The 22,955-nt window shown below is 38.4% G+C and overlaps 3 protein-coding genes across 5 annotated transcripts in view; 2 read left to right on the top strand and 1 right to left on the bottom strand.

Moving 5' to 3' along the window:
• PPP2R3A (protein phosphatase 2 regulatory subunit B''alpha) overlaps nt 1-16,796 on the top strand; it is a 192,562-nt gene extending 175,766 nt beyond the window's left edge. For all 3 annotated transcript variants that reach the window (XM_050779591.1, XM_050779592.1, XM_050779593.1), the window contains one exon: nt 13,525-16,796. In XM_050779591.1, the coding sequence (XP_050635548.1) occupies nt 13,525-13,648 (124 nt within the window). In that variant the 3' untranslated portion in view covers nt 13,649-16,796. The remainder of the gene's footprint in view (nt 1-13,524) is intronic.
• Nucleotides 1-22,955, top strand: part of PCCB (propionyl-CoA carboxylase subunit beta) — a 1,054,487-nt gene that overhangs the window by 845,493 nt on the left and 186,039 nt on the right. The window lies entirely within an intron of this gene.
• The window catches only part of MSL2 (MSL complex subunit 2), a 47,256-nt gene continuing 42,519 nt past the window's right edge, over nt 18,219-22,955 (bottom strand). The window contains exon 2 of the mRNA XM_050779623.1: nt 18,219-21,556. Within this exon, the coding sequence (XP_050635580.1) occupies nt 19,965-21,556 (1,592 nt within the window). The 3' untranslated portion in view covers nt 18,219-19,964. The remainder of the gene's footprint in view (nt 21,557-22,955) is intronic.

The following is a 22,955-nucleotide window of genomic DNA, read 5'->3' on the forward strand; positions in this document are numbered from 1 at the left end:
ATCTAAAATCAATACCCTAACATCACAATTAAAAGAACTGGAGAAGCAAGAGCAAACACATTCAAAAGCTAGCAGAAGGCAAGAAATAAGATCAGAGCAGAACTGAGAGAGATAAAAACACAAAAAAACTCTTCAAAAAATCAATGAATCCAGGAGCTGGTTTTTTGAAAAGATCAACAAAATTGATAGACCTCTAGCCAGACTAATAAAGAAGAAAGGAGAGAAGAATCAAACATGCAATAAAAAATGATAAAGCGGATATCACCACCAATCCCACAGAAATACAAGCTACCATCACAGAATACTATAAACATCTCTACGCAAATAAACTAGAAAATCTAGAAGAAATTGACAAATTCCTGGACACATACACCCCCCCAAGACTAAACCAGGAAAAAGTTTAATCTCTGAATAGACCAATAACAGGCTCTGAAATTGACGCAATAATTAATAGCCTACCAAGTAAAAAGAGTCCAGGACCAGACAGATTCATAACCGAATTCTACCAGAGGTACAAAGAGGAGCTGGTACCATTCCTTCTGAAACTATTCCAATCACTAGGAAAAGAGAATCCTCCCTAACTCATTTTATGAAGCCAACATCATTCTGATACCAAAGCCTGGCAGAAACACAACAATAAAAGAGAATTTCAGGCCAGTATCCCTGATGAACATCGGTGCGAAAATCCTCAATAAAATACTGGCAAACCGAATCCAGCAGCATATCAAAAAGCTTATCCACCACGATGCAAGGCTGGTTCAACATATGCAAACCAATAAATGTAATCCATCACATAAACAGAACCAATGACAAAAACCACATGATTATCGCAATAGATGCAGAAAAGGCCCTTGACAAAATTCAACAGCCCTTCATGCTAAAACCTCTCAATAAAGTAGGTATTGATGGAACGTATCTCAAAATAATAAGAGCTGTTTATGACAAAACCACGGCCAATATACTGAATGGGGAAAACTGGAAGCATTCCCTTTGAAAACTGGCACAAGACAAGGATGCCCTCTCTCACCACCCCTATTCAACATAGTATTGGAAGTTCTGGCCAGGGCAATCCGGCAGGAGAAGGAAATAAAGAGTATTCAGATAGGAAAAGAGGAAGTCAAACTGTGTTTGCAGATGCCATGATTGTATAGTTAGAAAACCCCATCGTCTCAGCCCAAAATCTCCTTAAGCTCATAAGCAACTTAAGCAAAGTCTCAGGACACAAAATCAATGTGCAAAAATCACAAGCATTCCTACATACCAGTAACAGACAAACAGCCAAATCATGAGTGAACTCCCATTCACTGTTACTACAAAGAGAATAAAATTCCTAGAAACCCAGCTTACAAGGGATGTGAAGGACCTCTTCAAGGAGAACTGCAAACCACTGCTCAATGAAATAAAAGAGGACACAAACAAATGGAAGAATAGTCCATGCTCATGGATAGGAAGAATCAATATCATGGAAATGGCCATACTGCCCAAGGTGATTTATAGATTCAATGCCATCCCCATCAAGCTACCAATGACTTTCTTCACAGAATTGGAAAAAAACTATTTTAAGGTTCATGTGGAACCAAAAAAGAGCCCACATAGCCAAGACAATCCTAAGCAAAAAGAACAAAGCTGGAGGCATCATGCTACCTGACTTCAAACTATACTACAAGGCTACAGTATCAAAAACAGCATGGTACTAGTACCAAAACAGATATATAAGCCAATGGAACAGAACAGAGGCCTCAGAAATAACACCACACATCTACAACCATCTGATCTTTGACAAACCTGACAAAATCAAAAAATGGGGAAAGGATTCCCTATTTAATAAATGGTGCTGGGAAAACTGGCTAGCCATATGTAGAAAGCTGAAAGTGGATCCCTTCCTTACACCTTATACAAAAGTTAATTCAAGATGGATTAAAGACTTAATTAAGTTAGACCTAAAACCATAAAAACCCTAGAAGAAAACCTAGACTATACCATTCAGTACATAGGCATGGGCAAGGACTTCATGATTAAAACACCAAAAGCAATGGCAACAAAAGCCAAAATAGACAAATGGGGTCTAATTAAACTAAAGAGCTTTTGCATGGCAAAAGAAACTACCATCACCATTAGAGTGAACAGGCAACCTACAGAATGGGAGAAAATTTTTGCAATCTACCCATCTGACAAAGGGCTAATATCCAGAATCTACAAAGAACCCAAACAAATTTACAAGAAAAAAACAACCCTATCAAAAAGTGGGCAAAGGATATGAACAGACACTTCTCAAAAGAAGACATCTATGCAACCAACAGACACATGATAAAGTGCTCATCATCACTGGTCATCAGAGAAATGCAATCAAAACCACAATGAGATACCATGTCATGCCAGTTAGAATGGCGATCATTAAAAAGTCAGGAAACAACAGATGCTGGAGAGGATGTGGAGAAATAGGAATGCTTTTACGCTGTTGGTGGGAGTGTAAATTAGTTGAACCACTGTTGGAGACAGTGTGGCAATTCCTCAACGATGTAGAACTAGAATTACCATTTGACCCAACAATCCCATTACTGGGTATATACCCAAAGGATTATAAATCATGCTACAATAAAGACACATACACACATACACATGTATGTTTATTGTGGCACTGTTCACAACAGCAAAGACTTGGAACCAACCCAAATGTCCATCGATGATAGACTGGATTAAGAAAATGTGGCACATATACACCATGGAATACTATGCAGCCATAAAAAAGGATGAGTTCATGTCCTTTGCAGGGACATGGATGAAGCTGGAAACCGTCATTCTCAGCATACTGCCACAAGGACAGAAAACCAAACACTGCATGTTCTCACTCATAGGTGGGAATTGAACAATGAGATCACTTGGACACAGGGCAGGGAACATCACACACAGGGCCTGTCAGGGGGTTGGGGGCTAGGGGAGGGATAGCATTAGGAGAAATACCTAATGTAAATGATGAGTTGATGGGTGTAGCAAACCAACATGGCACATGTATACCTATGTATCAGATCTGCACGTTGTGCACATGTACCCTAGTATAATTATACTTTAGTACCCTAAAGTATAATTTTTAAAAATGAATGCCTTTTTCCTAAGATCAAGAACCAGGCAGGGATGTTTCTATTCCTCACTGTTTCTACTCAACCATTGTAACTGGGGGGTCCTACCCAGTGCAGTAAGGCAAGAAAAAAACTTTAAAGGCATTCAGATTGGAAAGGAAGTTGTAAAACTGTATATTCACAGATGATGTAACCTACAAATTGAAAACTAAGGAATCTACATAAAAGATACCAGTACTATTAAGTGAATTAGCACAATCTCAGAATACAAGCTCAGTATACAAAAAATCAGTAGTACAGTATTTCCATGTACTAGCAATGAGCACTCCAGTAATGAAATTGAAATAAAAGGTAATTCTATTCACAATCATATCAAAAAGAATATGAAAAATAGGAAAAAACAAAATAGGAATAAATACAATAAAATAATACTTGTACAATGAAACTAAAAAAACAATGCTGAGAGAAATTAAAGAAGACCTAAATAAATGGAAAGATTAGAAAGCTCAGCATTGTTGAAATGTCAGTTATCCCCAAATCAATGTATGGATTTAACCTAATGCCTGTCAAAATTCCAGCAGACTTTTGTTGTAGAAATTAGTAAATTCTAAAACTTATATAGAAAATGAAAAATGTCTAGAATAGCCAAAACACTTTTTTAAAAGAACAAAGTTGAAGGATTAGATGACCTGATTTCAAAATTTACTGTAAACCAATCATCAAGACATTGTAGCATTGGTGTGTATATATACACACACACACACACACACACACAGATCAGTGTAACACTCCAACTAATTTTCAACCAAAAGAGAAAAGATGGTCTTTTCAAAAATGATGCTAAAATAATTGGATATCCATGTGCCAAAAGGAACCCCAATCTATATACCTTGTGCTAAATATAAAAATAATTAAAAAGGAATCATAGAACTAACTCTAAGAGCTAAAACTACAAAGCTTCTGGAATAAAACATAGGAAAAATCTTTGTAACCTTGGGTTAGGCAAGATTAATTTTTAAAAATTGATACATTAGACTTCCTTCAAAATTAAAAATGATTGCTCTTCAGAAGACACTATTAAGAAAATGAAAAAACAGACCAGGAGAAAATATTTCCAAAACATTCTGATAAAGAACTCATATCCAGAATATGTGAAGAACTCTAAATAACAAAAAGACTAATAATCCAATTTTTAAAATAGACAAAACGTCTGACTAAACACTAAAAAGGAGGTACAAATAGTAAATAGGTATATGAAAAGATGTTCAGTATTATTAGACATTAGGAAATTGCAAATTAAAACCTCAGTGAGATATACTACACAGCCACTGGAACAACTAAAATCACCAGTTGGCAGTGATGTGGAGAAACCAGAACTCTCATACATTGGGCTGATAAGGATGTAAAACTACAACTTCTTTAGAAAAGTTTGGCAGTTTCTTAAAAAGTTAAACATACATTTGGCATATGAATCAATAATTTCACTCCTAGAAATCTACCCAAGAGAAAAGCTCGCCCAGTGTTCATAACAGCATTATTCCCTAGTAGCTCCAAACTGGAAATAATCCACATGTCCATCAAACTGGTGAACTCATAAGCAAAATATATCTTTTCATGAGAGACTTTCAAGCAAGGACAAAAATATATATTTTAAATATATGTCTTTTTATAACATTCCACCATATGATATATATGAGATATATTATCTATATACATATATATCATATATATCAATCATATATACATATATATGATATAAGATTTTACTATATATAAAATAAAGGAATGAACTATTCATAATCACAACATGGATGAATCTCAAAATAATCAAGCCAAGTGAAAGCAGCCAGACCAGAAAAATAGTACATGTAATGTATGATTCCCTTTACATAAAATTCTAAGAAATACATATTAACCTATAGTGACAGAAAGTAGATCAGTGGTTGCCTGGGAAATTATTATAAAAGAGCGTGAGAAAATCTTTGGGGGGTGGGAAGTGATGGATATTTTCATTATCGTGATTGTTGTAATTTCACAGGTATATACAACAGTCAAAAGTTGTTCATTACACATTCAATATGAGTAGTTTATTGTATATCAATTATACCTTGAAAATGAAAGAAAAAAATAAAAGGATAGAACTACTAGTAGTTGCAACAACATGGATGAATCTTTCATAAATATTCTATATGAAAGAAGCCAGACACTAAAGACTACATATTATGATTCCATATATCTGAAACTTCTAGAAAAGGCAGACTTACAGCACCAGAAAGCAGATCAGTGGTTGCCTTTTTCTAGGAATGAGAGTAGAGACTAAATGCCAACAAGCACCAGGGAGATAGGGAAATAATTGTTCTAAAATTGGATTGTGGTGATCATTACACAATTGTAAAAATTTACTAATTGTAAAATAAAGTTAGCAGCAATTTTTAAAACATAATTTTTAAGGATAATATTAGTTCAGTTTTTGGTGGCTCATACCTGTAATCCCAGCACTTTGGGAGACTGAGGTGAGTGGATCACCTGAGGTCAAGAGTTCAAGACCAGCCTGGCCAAGATGGTGAAACCCCATCTCTACTAAAAATACAAAAATTAGCTGGGTGTGGTGGCAGGTGCCTGTAATTCCAGCTACTAGGGAGGCTGAGGCAGGAAAATCACTTGAACCTGGGAGGCAGAGGTTGCAGTGAGCTGAGATCGCGCCATTGCACTTCAGCCTGAGCCACAAGAGTGAAAGTCCATCTCAAAAAAAAAAAAAAATTTACTAAAATGCACTGAACACTTAAAATTGGTAAAATCTATGGTATGTAAATTATACCTAAATAAAGCTGTTTTTAAAAAAGAGCCAAAAAATTTTAGCTTATTAAATTGGCAGTAATTTTTAAAACATAAATGTTAAGGATAATATTCAATAAATGTTTGCATTCCTACTGTATATTAAGCATTATTGGATACTGGCGAATGCAAGACAGGATGGGAAGACATACAGACACAGGTAAAATATAGTGTCCTCACTGCTGTCTCATAGAAGAAGCAAATTGCAGAAACACCTCACTCTAGGCTTACTGCAGGAAGACATGCATTTTCAAACATTGCTAGTAAAAGCATATTGCCCCAATGTCCCTGGAAAGTAATTTGACAATATGTAGCAACAACTTGAATTTATGCCCTTTGACTCCCTAATGGTAATTCTGAGTATCTATTGTAAATAATCAGAAATTTGGATAGAATTGTGTAATCTAAACAATTGGCATTGGTCACAGGTAATTCTAAAATAAATTGAAAGCAACACAAATGTTCAATAATAGAATGGTTAAATAAGTCATGGTATCTATGTGTCATAACATGCAGCTATTGAAATGTACTTGAAAAATTTTAATTTCATAGAAAAATCAAGATTACAAAATTGTGATATAATCTTTGTACTTAAAATGTGTGTATGTATATACACAAGCTAAAAGATAACACCCCAAAATATTAACAGTCATTAACTCTGGGCTGTGGGATTGCAAGTGATTTGGTTTTTTATACTGTTCTATAATTTATAAAGGTTCATGTAACGAGCATGTACTGTATTACTTTAACAAACGGGAAAATTTATTTTTCTCCTTTATCTGTTTATATAGGTAACACATGTTCATTGCAGAAGAGTTAGATGTAAACAAAAATCTACACCTAAAATTCACCCCCCAGAATCAGGCTGTCTTAACACTTGGGAGTATATTCTTCTAGACATTTCTGTGCAACTAGATCATTTATTTTACAAAAAAAGTTACTATTGTTTCATAACCTGCTTTAAAGGAAGAAGAAATAGCAGATCTAAACAAATAGACATATGTTCATCTGAAAAGAAGAGAAACTAATGGCAGCTAAAGAGAATAAATAATGGGCTCAAGCAAAAGTATTTTCAAGTTGTGGTAGCACTGAGAGAACGTGCCAGTGTGCCTGGAAGGAAGAAAGAGGAGGCAGGGGGCAGACAGAAGCACAGGTGAGGAGGGTCACAAGAGGAGACGCAGAGACCAGCTGTAGTGAAATTCGACCTTTGTATATGAGAGGCTCTTGCTGCTTGCTGGATACCCCACTTCTCATGTTGTGGGAGATAAGATAAGGCCTACACAGAACACATGTAGGTTATGGGGTCCCAAGGGGCAGGGAGGCTTACAAAAGCCACAGTTTATAGAGCAAGCACTAGAATGTGAACAAAGGGAAGGAAAAGGCCCATTTACAGGAATAACAACTGACCAACTGGTGCAAAAGCAAGGCCAGACCTAAATTCCCAAGGCTAAATCAACTAGGGTTTCATCTCAAGAAAGAATCACAAATATGTTAGGGTGAGTCTAACTGTCGAACAGAAATTGCCAGACTCTGGTATCAGAAAGGGAAGAATGTTGGTACCACAGAAAGACCAGAGGCTTAGGAGCCAGACATATCATAACCAGCTGAGCAGGTTACTTGACTCCTGAGGCTCAGTTTCAGAAGGCATCAGCATCAGCCTCCTGAGGTGGCTGTGAGAATCTAAGATACTGTATGTAAACACCTGGCACATGGCTCATGATAAATAGTAGCTATTACTCCATATAGGAGAAATACAATATAACATCATGGGCCCAGTGCAGTGGCTCAGGCCTGTGATCCCAACACTTTGGGAGGCTGAGGCAGGCACATGAGGCCAGGAGTTCGAGATCTGCCTGGCCAACATGCAAAACCCCATCTTTACTAAAAATACAAAAGTTAGCTGGGCGTGGTGATGTGTGCCTATAATCCCAGCTACTTGGGAGGCTGGGGCGCGAGGATCATTTGAATGAACCTAGGAAGGAGGTGGAGGTTGCAGTGAGCTGTGATCATAGCATTGCACGTCAGCCTGGGCAACAGAGCAAGACTCCGTCTCAAGAAAAAAAAAATTATATATATAGATGTAAAACATCGTGGTTAATAGCATGAAATTTGAAGTTAGACAAACCTAACTTCAAATCCTTGCTTTACCACAGAAGCTGTGGACTCTCATGCATCCAAGCTTCAGCATCCCCTGTAAAAATAAGGGTACCACTTGCCACACTGAGCTGTTTTAAGGATTAAATAAGACAGTGTATATAATGTAAGGCCCTTAGGCATAGTGTCTTTGTAATCAATAAACAATAGCTATTTATTACTACCACTTTTGTGATCACATTACCTAACCTCTCTGAAGTAGAGTTTATTCAGCTGTAACATTAGCATTGTCACTTATCTTGCTCCCTTCACTCCTAGGGCACATTTTACTGCTTGACACAGTAAATATCTGTTGCATGAACAGCAAGATTGTACTGAGAATTAAGAGATAATGTATATAATGAATCTAACAGTGTCTGGTATATAAATGCTAAAAAAAAAAAAAAAAAAAAAAAAATGGAGCTATTTGTTTTACCATTAGATTGTGAGCTCCTCAGGGGGCAAGAACATTTTCTTAGTCTTGTAGTCCCAGCATCTGGCAGACTGTTATGTAGGAGGTCCTCAGCAAATGTTTACTGAAAGACACAGACCACAGCAATACAGCAGCCACCCTCACTACAAGGATATCTACAGTAGTCCAGACGATTTGGCCCTCCAAAAACAACTTAAAATCCTCCATCTAACAACAATCACAGGTAGCCATTGTGCTAAGCATCTGTACCTCCTGATTTCAAGACTGGTACTTATGTAATGTCTTCAGTAAGTAACCTAGTAATCACTACAGATCTCAGTGAGGTGAAGTAAGACCAAAGCTCCCATAAGTATGAGGCTGTAAACATTGCAAATTAACATGTCTAGCACACAAAGTGATCACAGCATACAACAGCATTTATATAAATTCAACCCTCGTAAGAGAAGCCAGAAAGGCAGGGTACCAGTTACTTAATCCAAGTCAACTAAATGTGTTACCTATATGAAGATAACAGGTTATGATACCATATTTATAGTTAACATTCTTACAGTTTATGCAATGGAATACATTAAAAACGCCACAGAAATTATGTAAAGCAGGCTAACGGGTCTTCCATGTTACTATCCTAAGAAACCGAGACCCTCAATAATCAGAAACAAGCTTTTCTGCCAGTTTGACTAATACTTGAAAAAAATGGAAAATATAGAGAGATTAAAATCACTGTTGGTTCAGTGATCCAGGGATAACCATTATTTTATACTTGGTATATTTCTTTTTGGCACTTGTTACTAATGTGTTTAAAAACAGGACTTTGAATGCTTCAGTGTTCTTTCAAGCAATAACTCACATCCATTTCCCTGTTACTGGACATTTGGGCAGTTTAGAACTGTTTCCTACTGAATGTTTTTAAAGGCAGCTTTTTCCTTTGTATTAAAAATATATTAATTACTCTGTCAGAGATCTACATGTACATCCATCAGCACTGGAAATTAAGGCACTGTAGGTAAAGAAGGCCAGCCAGAAACCCATCAGAGCAATCGTCCAGGAATGTAACTAGTGAGAAGTATGAAGCCAAACTCTCCTCAGTGAGGCGGGAGAATATAGGAGAGGAACAGGGAAACAGGGAGAATGGAGGGTTGTGTGTATATATTAGGGTATAGAGAAAGAAAAAGAAGTAATGACATGAATTAATATTCTAAAACATGAGTTATAAAATTACAGATATACTAGTTTAGAATTACTTTTTAATGCTTAATAAACGGAGCCTCTACATGGGCCTGAGATTAATGTTTTATTTTTTTCCACATTGAACAAAGCCCAATGTTAATTTATTTGAACAGATATTTACTGGTACCTACTTTGTGCCAGGCACTGTGCTTGGTAATAAACATGATTTGAGACCCTGTCCTTCCAGTTCATAATTACAATATATTTAGCCCACATTTTTATGCTGTCTATATCCACAGTGAGTAAGAATTAACAATTGATAGCTTATGATTCTGGGGAACTGCAAGAGTTCCTTTAACCATCAGAAATGAAGTGAAATCTACTTCCTGGGGCAGGAAAGCAAGTGGTATGTATTAGGTAACTTCAGCAAGAGTTGAAACTAAAGGTTTTCTGGTCACTGGATGGGTTAAGGAAATTCAGTGAACCAAATATCCAACTTCCAAATATTTCAGCTAGTCCATTTTATGTAAGTGGCTTAGGATATCTATTTTTAACTTAAAAGTATAAAGATAAATCACACACTTATATTCCTGAAGCATTATAGACTTCAAACTAGAGAAATATTGAATTTTTATTTTATTTTTTGGTTTTTTGTTTGTTTGTTTGTTTGTTTGTTTTTGAGATGGAGTTTTACTCTTGTCACCCAGGCTGGAGTGCAGTGGCACGATCTCAGCTCACTGCAACTTCCGCCTCCCGAGTTCAAGCGATTCTCCGACCTCAGCCTCCCGAGTAGCTGGGATTACAGGCATGTGCCACCACGCCCAGCTAATTTTGTATTTTTAGTAGAGACAGGGTTTCTCCATGTTGGTCAGGCTGGTCTCAAACTCCCAACCTCAGGTAATCTGCCCACATGGCCTGCCCCAAAGTGCTGGGATTACAGGCGTGAGCCACTGCGCCATGCCAAAATATTGAACATTTTATTCTATGCCTGTAGGTACCATATGTCTTAGATTTGCCCAGATAATCCCTGAATCAAATACTCTATTCTTTTGTCCCTGTAAATAATCAGAATCCTGGAAATTGGAATCAAAACATAACTCCCAGACAACACTCTGAAACTGCATGCAATCCTTTGTCAAACCATGTATGTCCCAGTCATTATCTCTGCTCATTCCAGCTTTTCTATTTCCATCCCAGGAATCTGCAGAGCCCACCTGAATACTTTTGCCAGAAACTGTTCATCTGAAAGGGAAAACTTAGGGAAATAAGTTTCTAAAGGCAGTGGTGTTGCTGGCCAAATTACATGAACCATCATATCCCCTCATGCTAACAATAGAATATAGGATTAGGTGTCACTCACCAACATGCCCAAAGTCACATTAAGTGATCAAACCCAGATTGGAACCTGACTTTTACAGTCTGACTCCAAAGCCTGTGCTTTAAGGCTAGATCACTTAATCCCTGACTCCATAAGGTCTCCATTAGGCTACAAGAGATGTGAGGAGAGGGCTGCTTCAGTCTTTTTCATCATTGTAATCCTAGCATTTGGCTCTTACACTTAGCAACAGGAGTTCAAATATTTACTGAATGAGTCTCACTTCACACTTAACTCTGAAAATATGCCTTATTCATAAACCTACACTGAGGTATTTAACACTGATAGCTTACAGACAGCAAGTCAGGGCACCAAGGGGAAGAAGATGCTCCCATCCTGACAAGAAATCAGCAGCAGTGGTTTTGAGAATTTTGTTCCCCAGAACAGAGGCTCTGCCATCAACCATTTCACTTGCGTTAGCAGAAAGTTCCTCTCCTGTTGCCTCCTTATCTAGCACATGCCATGCCGCATTGAGGCCTCAAGGAGATGGGGGAAAAGGAATGGAAACAAGAATGGAATGCAGTAGTTTTATTAAATGAACAAACTATAACTTTTGATAGTATCATAAACTGGTAGTGATAGGGAACAATTTTCTATCAAGTAAGCTTTTTAAAAATTTTAAATCTCTAACCTCTATTCAAAAATGTTGGCTTAGGCTAGGCGCAGTGGCTCACACCTGTAATCCCAGCACTTTGGGAGGCTGAGGGGGGTGGATCACCCAAGGTCAGGAGTTCAAGATCAGCCTGGCCAACATGGTGAAACCCTGTCGCTACTGAAAAAATACACAAACTAGCCAGGCGTGGTGGTATACATCCATAATCCCTGCTTCTTGGGAGGCTGAGGCAGGAGAATTGCTTGAACCCGGAAGGCAGAGGTTGCAGTGAACCAAGATCGTGCCACTGCACTCCAGCCTGGGCAACAGAGTGAGACTCCATTTCAAAAACAAAAAGATGTTGACTGGGCACAGTGGCTCATGCCTGTAATCCCAGCATTTTGGGAGGCCGAGACAGGTGGATCACTTGAGGTTAGGCGTTCAAGACCAGTCTGGCGAGCATGGTGAAACCCCATCTCTACTAAATATACAAAATTAGCCAGACATGGTGGCACATGCCTGTAAATCCCAGCTACTTGGGAGGCTGAGACAGGAGAAATCACTTGAACTTGGGAGGCAGAGGTTGCAGTGAGCCGAGATGGCCCCACTGCACTCCAGCCTGGGTGACAGAGCGATACTCCATCTCAGAAGAAAAACTTCACACACACACACACACACACACACACACACAATGTTTTAGGGAATAGGTGCCCCCTACTGTATATACCTACCTCAGCATATTTTCCCTCACTAATTGGCCTTGGTACCTTTTTGATAAAGAGACTGTATGTCCACAGATTCCTGCTTAAATATTGTGGGAGATCCCTGCAAGGGCTAAGCCAGTGATGTCAAATACTATAATAGACATTGCTAACTGATGTGCATTTTTCTGATGTACATATCTACATATGAGGCTTAGAGATACAGCCTCAGAATATTTATCAATATTTCAGGCAGCCACATCATTTCCAAGAGAAAGTATTTCATCTCTGCCTAAAGCCAACCTTAGGGGTAGCCTGGAGGATACAGTATTCAGGGGATACCAGCAACACCTAAAAGGTTTGGCAGAACGACATCTTCCCAGGATGAATATCTAGGTCTAGGTATGCTGTAGAGGTCTACAAAGTAGAAAGATGGGAAATCTATAAACGGGCTTTAGTCAGTTCGACCTACACACTTGAACATCTATTTGTGTTACTTGGAAGCCACGGAGGGAAGCTATAAAGCAATCTGAGAGTTGAGAAAGTTTGCCACTCTGACCGACCAGTGGCGCAAGCCTGTAATCCCAGCACTTTGGGAGGCCAAAGTGGGCAGATCACCTGAGGTCCGGAGTTCCAGACCAGCATGGCCAACATGGTGAAACCCCATCTCTACTAAAAATACAAAACTTAGCCAGGTGTGGTGGCACACAGATGTAGTCCCAGCTACTGGGGAGGCTGAGGCAGGAGAATCGCTTGAACCCGGGAAGCAGAGGTTGCAGTGAGCCAAGATCGTGCCACTGCACTCCAGACTGGGTGACAGAGCAAGGCTCCGTCTCAAAAAAAAAAAAAGATTTGCCACTTTGAGTGGAAACCACTTTAATAAGGTCGTGTAAAGCTCATACTTTATGGACCTCAAATTTTTCTTAACCTTGCACCATCTGTAATTCTCTCACTCCCACCAACAACCATAGGGAAAGCTTGATATGGAACATTTTCAACAAATTCTGACATGGACTTACGCTTTAAGGAACAGGGAGAAGAATGTGTTTTCTGCTCTGGAGTGTTGTCTCCTTCAGGGCAGTTCAGTTGCTCACAGCCTCCATTTAGCAACTAAAGGTACCTTTGCGGGCTGGTCTTGAGGCTCGTGTTTGCCGTATTGATTTCTACCCAACCATTAAAACTTCAGTTAATTCATTTTTGCTTTATTTCAGTTTTGAAGATTATGAAACAGATGAACCTGCCTCTCCCTCTGAATTTGGAAACAAAGGCAGTAAAATATTAAGTGCAAGCCTTCCAGAGAAATGTGGAAAGCTTCAATCAGTGGATGAAGAATAGCTCCCAGTGTCTACAATGAAACGAAGATGTGTATTTTAAATGTTTCTTTCTTGTGAAGAGATGTTCTCGTTTGCATACTGCTTTTTAAAGACTTTGATTTCTCCAAGTGTGTATCTGCACTAGGAACTTTGTTTTTAAGCAGTAGGTCTGGATACACATTTAACTTAGGAGACTCCTCCAATTTGCCTCAAACCTCTTACGGAGCTTTTCCTCAGAAGTGGTACCATCGCCTTCCGAAGACAGCACTCTACACCCTTGAATGTACCAAGGATCTCTTGGGGACGGTGCCATGCACGATTCTCTACACAGGTGACTGAGGTTGCCTCTCTTGGCTGGCATCCGAGTCCCCTCCGGGCTCCTATGGAGCCTAGAAGAAACCTTCACTTGCAGAAAACTTGAGTCAAAAAATTCTGGAACTTGAAAAAGTAGTAAGGGCCTCCAGAATTGACTTAGCCCTAGTAATAAAAGCACTGCCAAAACATCTCAGAGACTTTTAATTCTATGTATACTGGAGTTCAAAGATCTTGAACTTACCTGGCTTCATGTAATTTCATAGTTCCCTGCCAAACTACTAGTCACTTTACATCCTCAGGTATTGTAACCACTGGGCCTTCCAACTTCGCTGGCAAGCTCTGGTAACCTCCCTGACTGTGGATCTTATATAAGATCTCAAGAAAAAAAAAAAAAAAAAAAAACTTCTTAAATGAAGTACAGAATTTGACTCATACTTGGAAAAAGCCCTTTTAACTTTTATTCATTGAACTATGGAATGATGTATTTAATCTCCAAATTAGTTAATACTGTTTTCACTTCCTATCAGAAGGACTGCTTGATGACATAAAGGAATAATGATACATTAAAATTCTTACTAGATATATTCCTTTCTCCCAGGAATATTAGACTAGCTAATAAAGTTAAGGCCTCAATCAATGTTATTCCTTACTTCATGTTCAAAAAAATTACTACAGATACTTCATCCACCTCATTATCAAGGAAATGGAAAATGATACACCTATAAAAGAAAGCTGTTATTTACTGTAGATGTGTTCACTACAGAATCCTACATTTTTCATCAGGCCACAGTCCAGCCAAATCCTGTAGTATCCTTGAAAAGAAACTATTAAAAATAATAGACATTTCTGATGTAAGTAAAACCCCCAAGCAACTTAATATCCATCTGTCAGTCATCAGCTTTTCCCCTAGATTTATTTTTTTTTAACTAGTTCTGAAAGTGTCAAGAATAGCTTCCCTTTCCACCCTACCTTGGTTCCCTCCTTGCTGGCATAAAAGCCAAGCAGTGAAATGAACTTTGGGTTAGGGTTATGGTAGGCAAAAAGAAAAGGAGAATTTAGGAAATACACTAATACACTATAAACCAGGTACAGCACAGTAAGTTAACAATCCTAGGACTCCTGCCTGTCACAAGCTCCCAGTTTCCTGTCATTTTATCTTCATGATTAGAACTGATCTTCCATTTAACTGTTACAGAAAGCAGTAACTACTGCAGCTATTTAATAGTTCACACAAAATAATTAAAAGCTTAAAAATAACAATTTTTAGGAAACAATATTCAGTAACCTACACACACTGATTATTAAGATTGTTTATGTGATAAATGAAATGTCCTACCAATCCCATCCAGCCTTTACCAGGGAAGAAAAGCAATCATTTTATTTTAGATAGAAATACAAAAAAATAAATACTTTTCTTAGAAGCCAGATACGGTTTAAATGTTTTATTATCCATAATGACCTAAACTACTAGTAAGATTCACCAAAAAGTAAAAATAAAATTCAATTTTACAATATACTATTTGGCTTTTTTACCTTGGTTCTCCTTAACTGAAGTCCTCTTGCTTTCACTTTCATCTGGTTTTTGAAGTCTCTAATTATTGGGTGGGCATGGTGACTCACGCCTATAATCCCAGCATTTTGGGAGGCCAAAGGAGGTGATCACTTGAGTCCAGGAGTAAAGACCAGCCTGGGCAACACAGTGAGACTCTGTCTCTACAAAAAACTAAGCTTAGTTGGGCGTGGTGATGCACACCTGTAGTCCTACCAACTTGGGAGGCTGAGGCAGGAGAACCACTCGAGCCCAGGGCTTCGAGGCTGCAGTGAGCTATGATTACGACACTGCACTCCAGCCTAGGCGACAGAGCAAGACCCCAATCTCTTACAAAGTCTATTATAAAAGTACATCTATCAGTACCATTCCATTTAAGATGGGCTATTGTAATAGTTTACCCACATTATTACATTTTCAGGAATTATAAGAATGTGTTTGTTTTATTGTACTCCTTTCTTGGAGCTGAATGCAAGGAATGTGAATTCTGAGGAATTAAGGTAGAATATATTTGACTTTCTGGTAAAGATCATGGTAAATATAATCATTACTGCCAAAATGGAATTTACAAGTTACAATATTCCAGGCCCCTTGATAAAAGCTGAGGGTTATTATCATGACCTTAATGCTAATTCAGTGAGAAATGAGTTTAATAGCATAACATTACCAAGGTAATCAAACTAATAAAATTCCATATATCTTCCCTGCATCTTATCTATGTCACTGTGTACCATTCAAAGTGTTTATAAAACTCTAGATTGATCAAATGAGATTTGCTCAGCTTTTTGAAATGTTAAGATGTGTTTGGAGAAGGCTGCATGACTTTTGTTTTTCCCTTTTAGCAAAACTAAATAAAGTTGTCAAATATGAATGTTCATTAAGGTAATTACTACACACTCGTGCTTTTAATCATACCTGCACCTCATTTTTATGTAAGACTGTAAACAAGCTTGAATGTCAGAATAACTCTTTGAGCCCATGTGAAAACTACAAAGAAAGGTCTTTGTAGTAATGATAATATACTGAGAAATGATTTCCTCAGGGAATAGGGAAGCGGACCAGGGTTTGTGAATGAGGCGGAGTTCACAGGAATCAAGGTAGACTTTAGCCTCATCTATAATGCATTATTTTAAAAGAATGTGTAACTGCGTGTTTTGGGGTACCTAATTTTATTTAAGAGGCAAGGTCTCACTATGTTGCCCAGGCTGGATTCAAACTCCTGAGCTTAAGTGATTCTCCCACCTCAGCCTCATAAGTAGCTGGGATTACAGGCACACACCACTATGCCTAGCTTTTATTTTTTTTTTATTTTTTTTTTTTTTTTGAGACGGAGTCTCGCTGTGTCACCCAGGCTGGAGTGCAGTGGCCCGATCTCGGCTCACTGCAAGCTCCGCCTCCCGGGTTTACGCCATTCTCCTGCCTCAGCCTCCGAGTAGCTGGGACTACAGGCGCCCGCCACCACGCCCGGCTAGTTTTTTGTATTTTTAGTAGAGACGGGGTTTCACCATGTTAGCCAGGATGGTCTCGATCTCCTGACTTCGTGATCCACCCGCCTCGGCCTCCCAAAGTACTGGGATTACAGGCTTGAGCCACCGCGCCCGGCCTTATTTTTTTTAAAAAAAGTATAAAATACCATCCAAGTATTAGATTTGGTCAAAATACTATACTTTGAACTTAGTATTTTCTAAAGCGCTTCTATTTGTTATCTATGATATGGTTATGGACAATTTATTTTTCATCTGATTGCCGTAAAACTTTTACTCTTGTTCAACAAGGTCACCATGAAATTGTTTTAACTAAGAATACAATGAAATAAAAGGAATTCTTCATCCCTAGGACCATACTACAACTCCTCATGGAAATGCAGACTTAATTAACCAAAAAGATAAAATGGTCAGCTCTAGAACTATTACCTAAGGTAAAAGATCATTTGATCATTTATATTAATAACAAGGACTCAACAATTCAGGATGTGTCATATTAAATGCTGCTATTCTTTGGTGGTTTCAAATCCTGTTGAATTAGTAAATCCAGTTACTTCAGTAATCTCTCAATCATCCCTTGTTAGTCATTGGTCAGCATTCCTAAATAACTCGTGGTATAAAGAAAAATAATATAAAAATCAAGGCACTGTGATTACTCTTCCCCAGATGTATATAATACAGACCATTCAGAGCATGCTATCCCAAACTCCTCAGTATTCTACAACATAGAATTAGAAAACTATCATTTATTGATAGATTTAAGGTGTAATACAGGTTTCCAAAAATGTGGCAGTGAGAATACCAGCATAAAAAAGAGAAACTTGTGCTAAAAACAACCTGAATTCATCACTGGCAATATTACATAACAATCAAGTCCCTCACATACTAATGATTTCCACTTTGTCTATATTGCCAACCTCCCATGCATCAAAAAAAACACAAGATTATCAAACTTGGGAAGCAATAAAGTACTCTATGAATTTTAAGATCATAATATTAGGAAAGTTTGGTCGATTTGCAAAATATATCCTCATCCATGTGTACAATCTCATTTCTAATCATTTTTGCAGTGATCATTAGTGAATAAAGAACAGATTTACAACTTTATATAGCAGGGCATCTGGGTTCAACACAAAACTGTTAACAAACGTTAGGTAAATACATGTTTCATAAGACACTGCTAATACTTAAAGGAATTAAATTCCAAATCTTGGAAAGCAAATAAAGACAAGACAACTAAGAAGCATTTTCCACCATTTACTCTTGTTATCAAAAATAGTTCAACTCTTCTTGCAAAACAAAAACAAAATAGTACATACTGGACACATACATCACATTTTTCTTCCTATGGCTTTAGCCCACCCCCACCCCACCAAAAAAAAAAAAAACAAAAAAAAAACAAAAAAAAAAAAACCCAACAACAACAACAAAAACAACTCTACCTGACCACATTCACAGAAAATGACACCAGGATACACTACAAAACAGAAGGAGGTGTCATCTGCTCTGTGTCCAAAGGTTTCTTCTCCATGTCTTGTACTAGGCGAGTAACCATCATTGAACATGCTGTGTGCCAAATCAAAACATAACTTCAACATATGTCGGATCTTACTAGAGATGGTGAACGTAGTAGAAATTGGAAATTTTCCAGCAGTATTTTTCTTTAAATAAGCACTGTCAAAGCTGCAGCTCTTCTTTTAAATCGTAGATTATTTCATTACACCTAGTCAGTCCTTGTTTTATTTGGGCTGTGCTCTTTGAAGCAACTGACTAGATTTACCTTCAACAGAATGTCTGTGACTCACTTGTCTTCCCCATAAAAATTAACGGGAAGAAGTGCATTTAAACTGAAACATACTTTGTGCTTTACATGCAAGAGAGCATTCTAAAGAAAATCCTCCTAGCTTCAACCTACCTAAATGCACAGGTTTCATAAAAAGGCATTCTTATTAGGCCTCTATAAAAGACGCCTTCATAATGAACAGCACCCTAAAAAAAAAAAAAAAAAAAAAAAAAAAAAAAAAAAAAAACTAGAAGCATATTCAAAATAAAGACTGTGGCAAATAAACTATTATAGAAAACAAAAGTCAAAGTGGCGGCCAGTGGCAATAAGTACAACACATAAATCTGGGCAAGTCTGGGGGCATTATTCCAAAATTATTTTAAGTAAATCCCAATTACTAAATAAAATTTTTATAATTTTTAAAAAATTCTGTCACATACTAGTCTAAATTTAATTACCTTCAGAATAAAACTACTCTCCTTCACTTCATTTATCCAATTAGAACACTGCTCAAAATGAAGGAGGGATTTAGATTTTTTCCCTAGAAATGAGTGAGAAACAGCTAAACATTTGTAGTCTGACAGAATCTGTTTACTTTTTAAAAAGATTTCTTAAACATTCTAATGAGGGGGAATTTTTTCTTTTCATAATACTGCTGATTTAAGAACTGCTACATACACCAGTAGCCAATATTTCATGATCAGAAATGGTATGATGTCAGCACAAAGGTTGAGCTGGACACATCAGCTTTCCAACAGGAGAAACATCAATGGCATCTGAAGGCAGCACTGAGTTTCCTGAACTAATGGCTACTTTTCCACAAAAAAATTAGCACAATCTTTATGGACTGACTAGATACCACTTCCTTACATTTAATCATAAACTTTGATTATGCACAAAGCATGGCCATAAACAATGAGGTTAATGTTATTTTTCTTGCCAAAGTTCATTTTGTATAAATCAGTTGCATCAGCTTTGTTCTCAAACTATGAGGTTCTGTAAGAACTAAGGACATATAGTTGTAGGGTTACTCCTCCATTATCTGCAAACTATTTCCCCGACACTAACACATATAACTTAGCAATGAAAACACTTGATACAAGTGATCTATATGCAGGAGCTCCGGCAAGTTAAACCAACAGAACCATAGCTGCCGTAAAACTGTAGCTATTTCCCTACCAGGAGTAGGTTTAAAAGACCCACTGATTTAACAGTCGAATCTCATGTCTATAGCTTCATCCAAACTTTTATCGTCATGTGTACTGGCAGCTAAAAACGTCGTTACTGGGGACCCTGTGACATTTATTACACTGGTGCTGGTACTAGCGTTACGCACAGCAATGCTAGTCACGTTAATGCCCAAAGTGAGCCTGGTCTGCTCCAAGGCCTTTTCTGGCACGGCAAATGCCTCCAGCTTCTTCTCCCCATTGGCCATATAGGAGTTTTGGCAGCCACGACATATACAATCTAAGCAGGCTTTGCGGTTAGAGTAGCAAGGGCAGCGTTGGCCTCGGCATGTAAGAACACTTGGATTTTGAGTAGCACGCCCACATTTACACCCTTTCTTTTCCTGGGGTTTTTTGTACACAGTCTTGGTAGGACTTCCTGGCATAAAATGATGACTAGGAATCTTTTCCTTTACTGCTTTGTCTTTTTTAAGAATACCTGGCTTGGTTTTAGAGTGAGATTTCTTGGATCCATGTTCATGACTCTTTTTCATGCTTTTAGTAGATAAAAGTACAGTCTTGCTGATTTTAGGCGTTGTGCCTCCATTGGGAACAGTGGCTATAGGTTGAAGAGAAATTTTGCTCTCCCGTTTCACCGTCACAGGAGCAGATGCCCCCAGTGTTGGGCCTCGAATAATGGTAGAAATTGGAAGTGGCTGAACTTTCTCACTGTCGCTCTCTGATCTGGATCGTTTTCTATTCAATTTTGCTATCTTCGGAGTTGCTGCTGTACATGATAACCCATGAAGTGCAGGACTGGTGGACATAAAAACATTATGGCTAAGAGACTGGGAAGAAAGCTGCAGAAAAGGTCCATTGGATACAGTGGCTTCCAAGTTCGGCTGCAAATTAGGGCAACAGACCTCTGTATTTGAAACAGTTTCTAAGCTGCGGAGTACTTCCTCAACACTCAGTAACAGAGAGTCTCCAGGTTTTATATCTTCACTGAAACTGCAGATATCAATGCCTGTGGAACATAAGTCAGTGGCTACCGTGTCACAAACGGGTGGCAGGCTGTCAGACAGATCCTCAGTTTTTATGTCAACAGTGTTACATACGTCAATCGTATTTGAATGTTCAGGTGAAGGAATATTTATACCAAATCTATCTATTGAAAGCCCATTATAAGTAGGCAAACCATTGATAACAGAACTGCCAATAGCAATGCTGAGGGTGCTTTCAGACATTGGAGATAAACTAGCTTGAGGATCAGTTGTGGGTTCTGAGGTTGAAGGTAAAGGGGAATGTGTCAAACACAAAGTAAAGGATGAATCTGAGGGTTTTTCTGTCTCCTCACAAAACAATGATCCATCATTAAGCAAAGCCAAAATATCAGAAGAACAGTCAACTGCTTCTATTATATCCCGTGCCAGTGTAGTCTGTGTTATATACTCGCATAGTTTTTTGTAGCAGTTCACTAGGATGCTTAACTGCTTGTTTTCCTCAAACTGCTCATAGTCTTTGCACCAGCTACAGGAAGGTTTCATCATCATTTTCTTGCCTTTACAAGTTTTGCAGACATAATGTTGGCAGGTGGAGTTGGTGGGTGCAATAGGATCTTGTAGCAAATGTCCTAAGGGGGAGAAGGAGGAAAGCAAAGATTTTAGTAAAATAAATTTACCATTTCATAAACTGAAGTTTAGATGATATAAGTAATCTATCAAAATTGAGATGAATTAAACTCACTAGGCCAAATAACAAAAAATATATCTTAGAAGAAACAGAAGAATCCTCAGTTAGCTCGCTTTATTTCATGCCATATTCCCCATTCAGTTATCTCAAACCAAAATCATCCTTGATTCTGTGTCTCTCTCCCCAAGCAATATGTTCTGGTCCATCTTCTTATCCTCTTCCTCCAAAGGCTATAAAGTTAAAGATGTGAAGATCAGACACCAGAAGCAAAAACTAGGGTTAAAACCCTTTGGGTAGCCAGGTGTGGTGGCGTGTGCCTGTAATCCCAGCTATTCAGGAGGCTGAGGTAATGGCTTGAGCCCTGGAGTTGAGGCTACGGTGAACTATGATCCTGCCACTGCACTCCAGCCTGGGTGACAAAGCGAGACCCTGTCTCAAAAACAAAACAAAACAAAACCCTTTGGACCTCAACCTAACAACATAGCAATGCTACAACATTCTGAACAAAATCATAATGATTATTTTGTGCTGGACACTGGGGAAAAATATATGAGTAAGAGAGATTTAGTCCCTGCCCTCATAAAAGATAGTCTTGAGGGCATTAATCAGTAGAAAAGTATCTTCACAGAAAAAAAAAAAAAAATTTTTTTTTCAACCAGTTTTTACCGCATGTATACTAATCATAAACTTTAAAGAAAAAAGATCAAAATTAGTTTCAGGCCAGGCACAGTGGCTCATGCCTGTAAGCCCAGCACTTTGGAAGGCTGAGGCGGGCAGATCACCTGAGGTCAGGAGTTCAAGGCCAGCCTGGCCAATATGGTGACACCCCATTTCTATTAAAAATACAAAAAAATTAACCAGGCATGGTGGCATGCACCTGTGGTCCCAGCTGCTAGGGAGGCTGAGGCAGAAGCATCACCTGAACCCAGGAAATTGAGGTAGCATGAGCTGAGATCACACCACTGCACTTCAGCCTAAGCAATAGAGCGATACTTAGTCTCAAAAAAGAGGAAAAAAAGGCTAGGCATGGTGGCTCATGCCTGTAACCCCAGCACTTTGGGACGCTGAGGTGGGCAGATCACCTGAGGTCAGGATTTTGAGACCAGCCTAGCCAACATGGTGAAACCCTGTCTCTACTAAAAATGCAAAAATTAGCCAGGCAGGGTGGTGGGCACCTGTAATCCCAGCTGTTCGGGAGGCTGAGGCAGGAGAATCCCTTGAACCCAGGAGACAGAGGTTGCATTGAGCCGCGATTGTGTCACTGCACTCCAGCCTGGGAGACAAGAGCAAAACTCCGTCTCATTAAAAAAAAAAAAAGGAGTTACAGTAGGAAAGAACTA

Source organism: Macaca thibetana, chromosome 2, assembly GCF_024542745.1.
Source record: "Macaca thibetana thibetana isolate TM-01 chromosome 2, ASM2454274v1, whole genome shotgun sequence".
NCBI lineage: Eukaryota > Metazoa > Chordata > Mammalia > Primates > Cercopithecidae > Macaca > Macaca thibetana.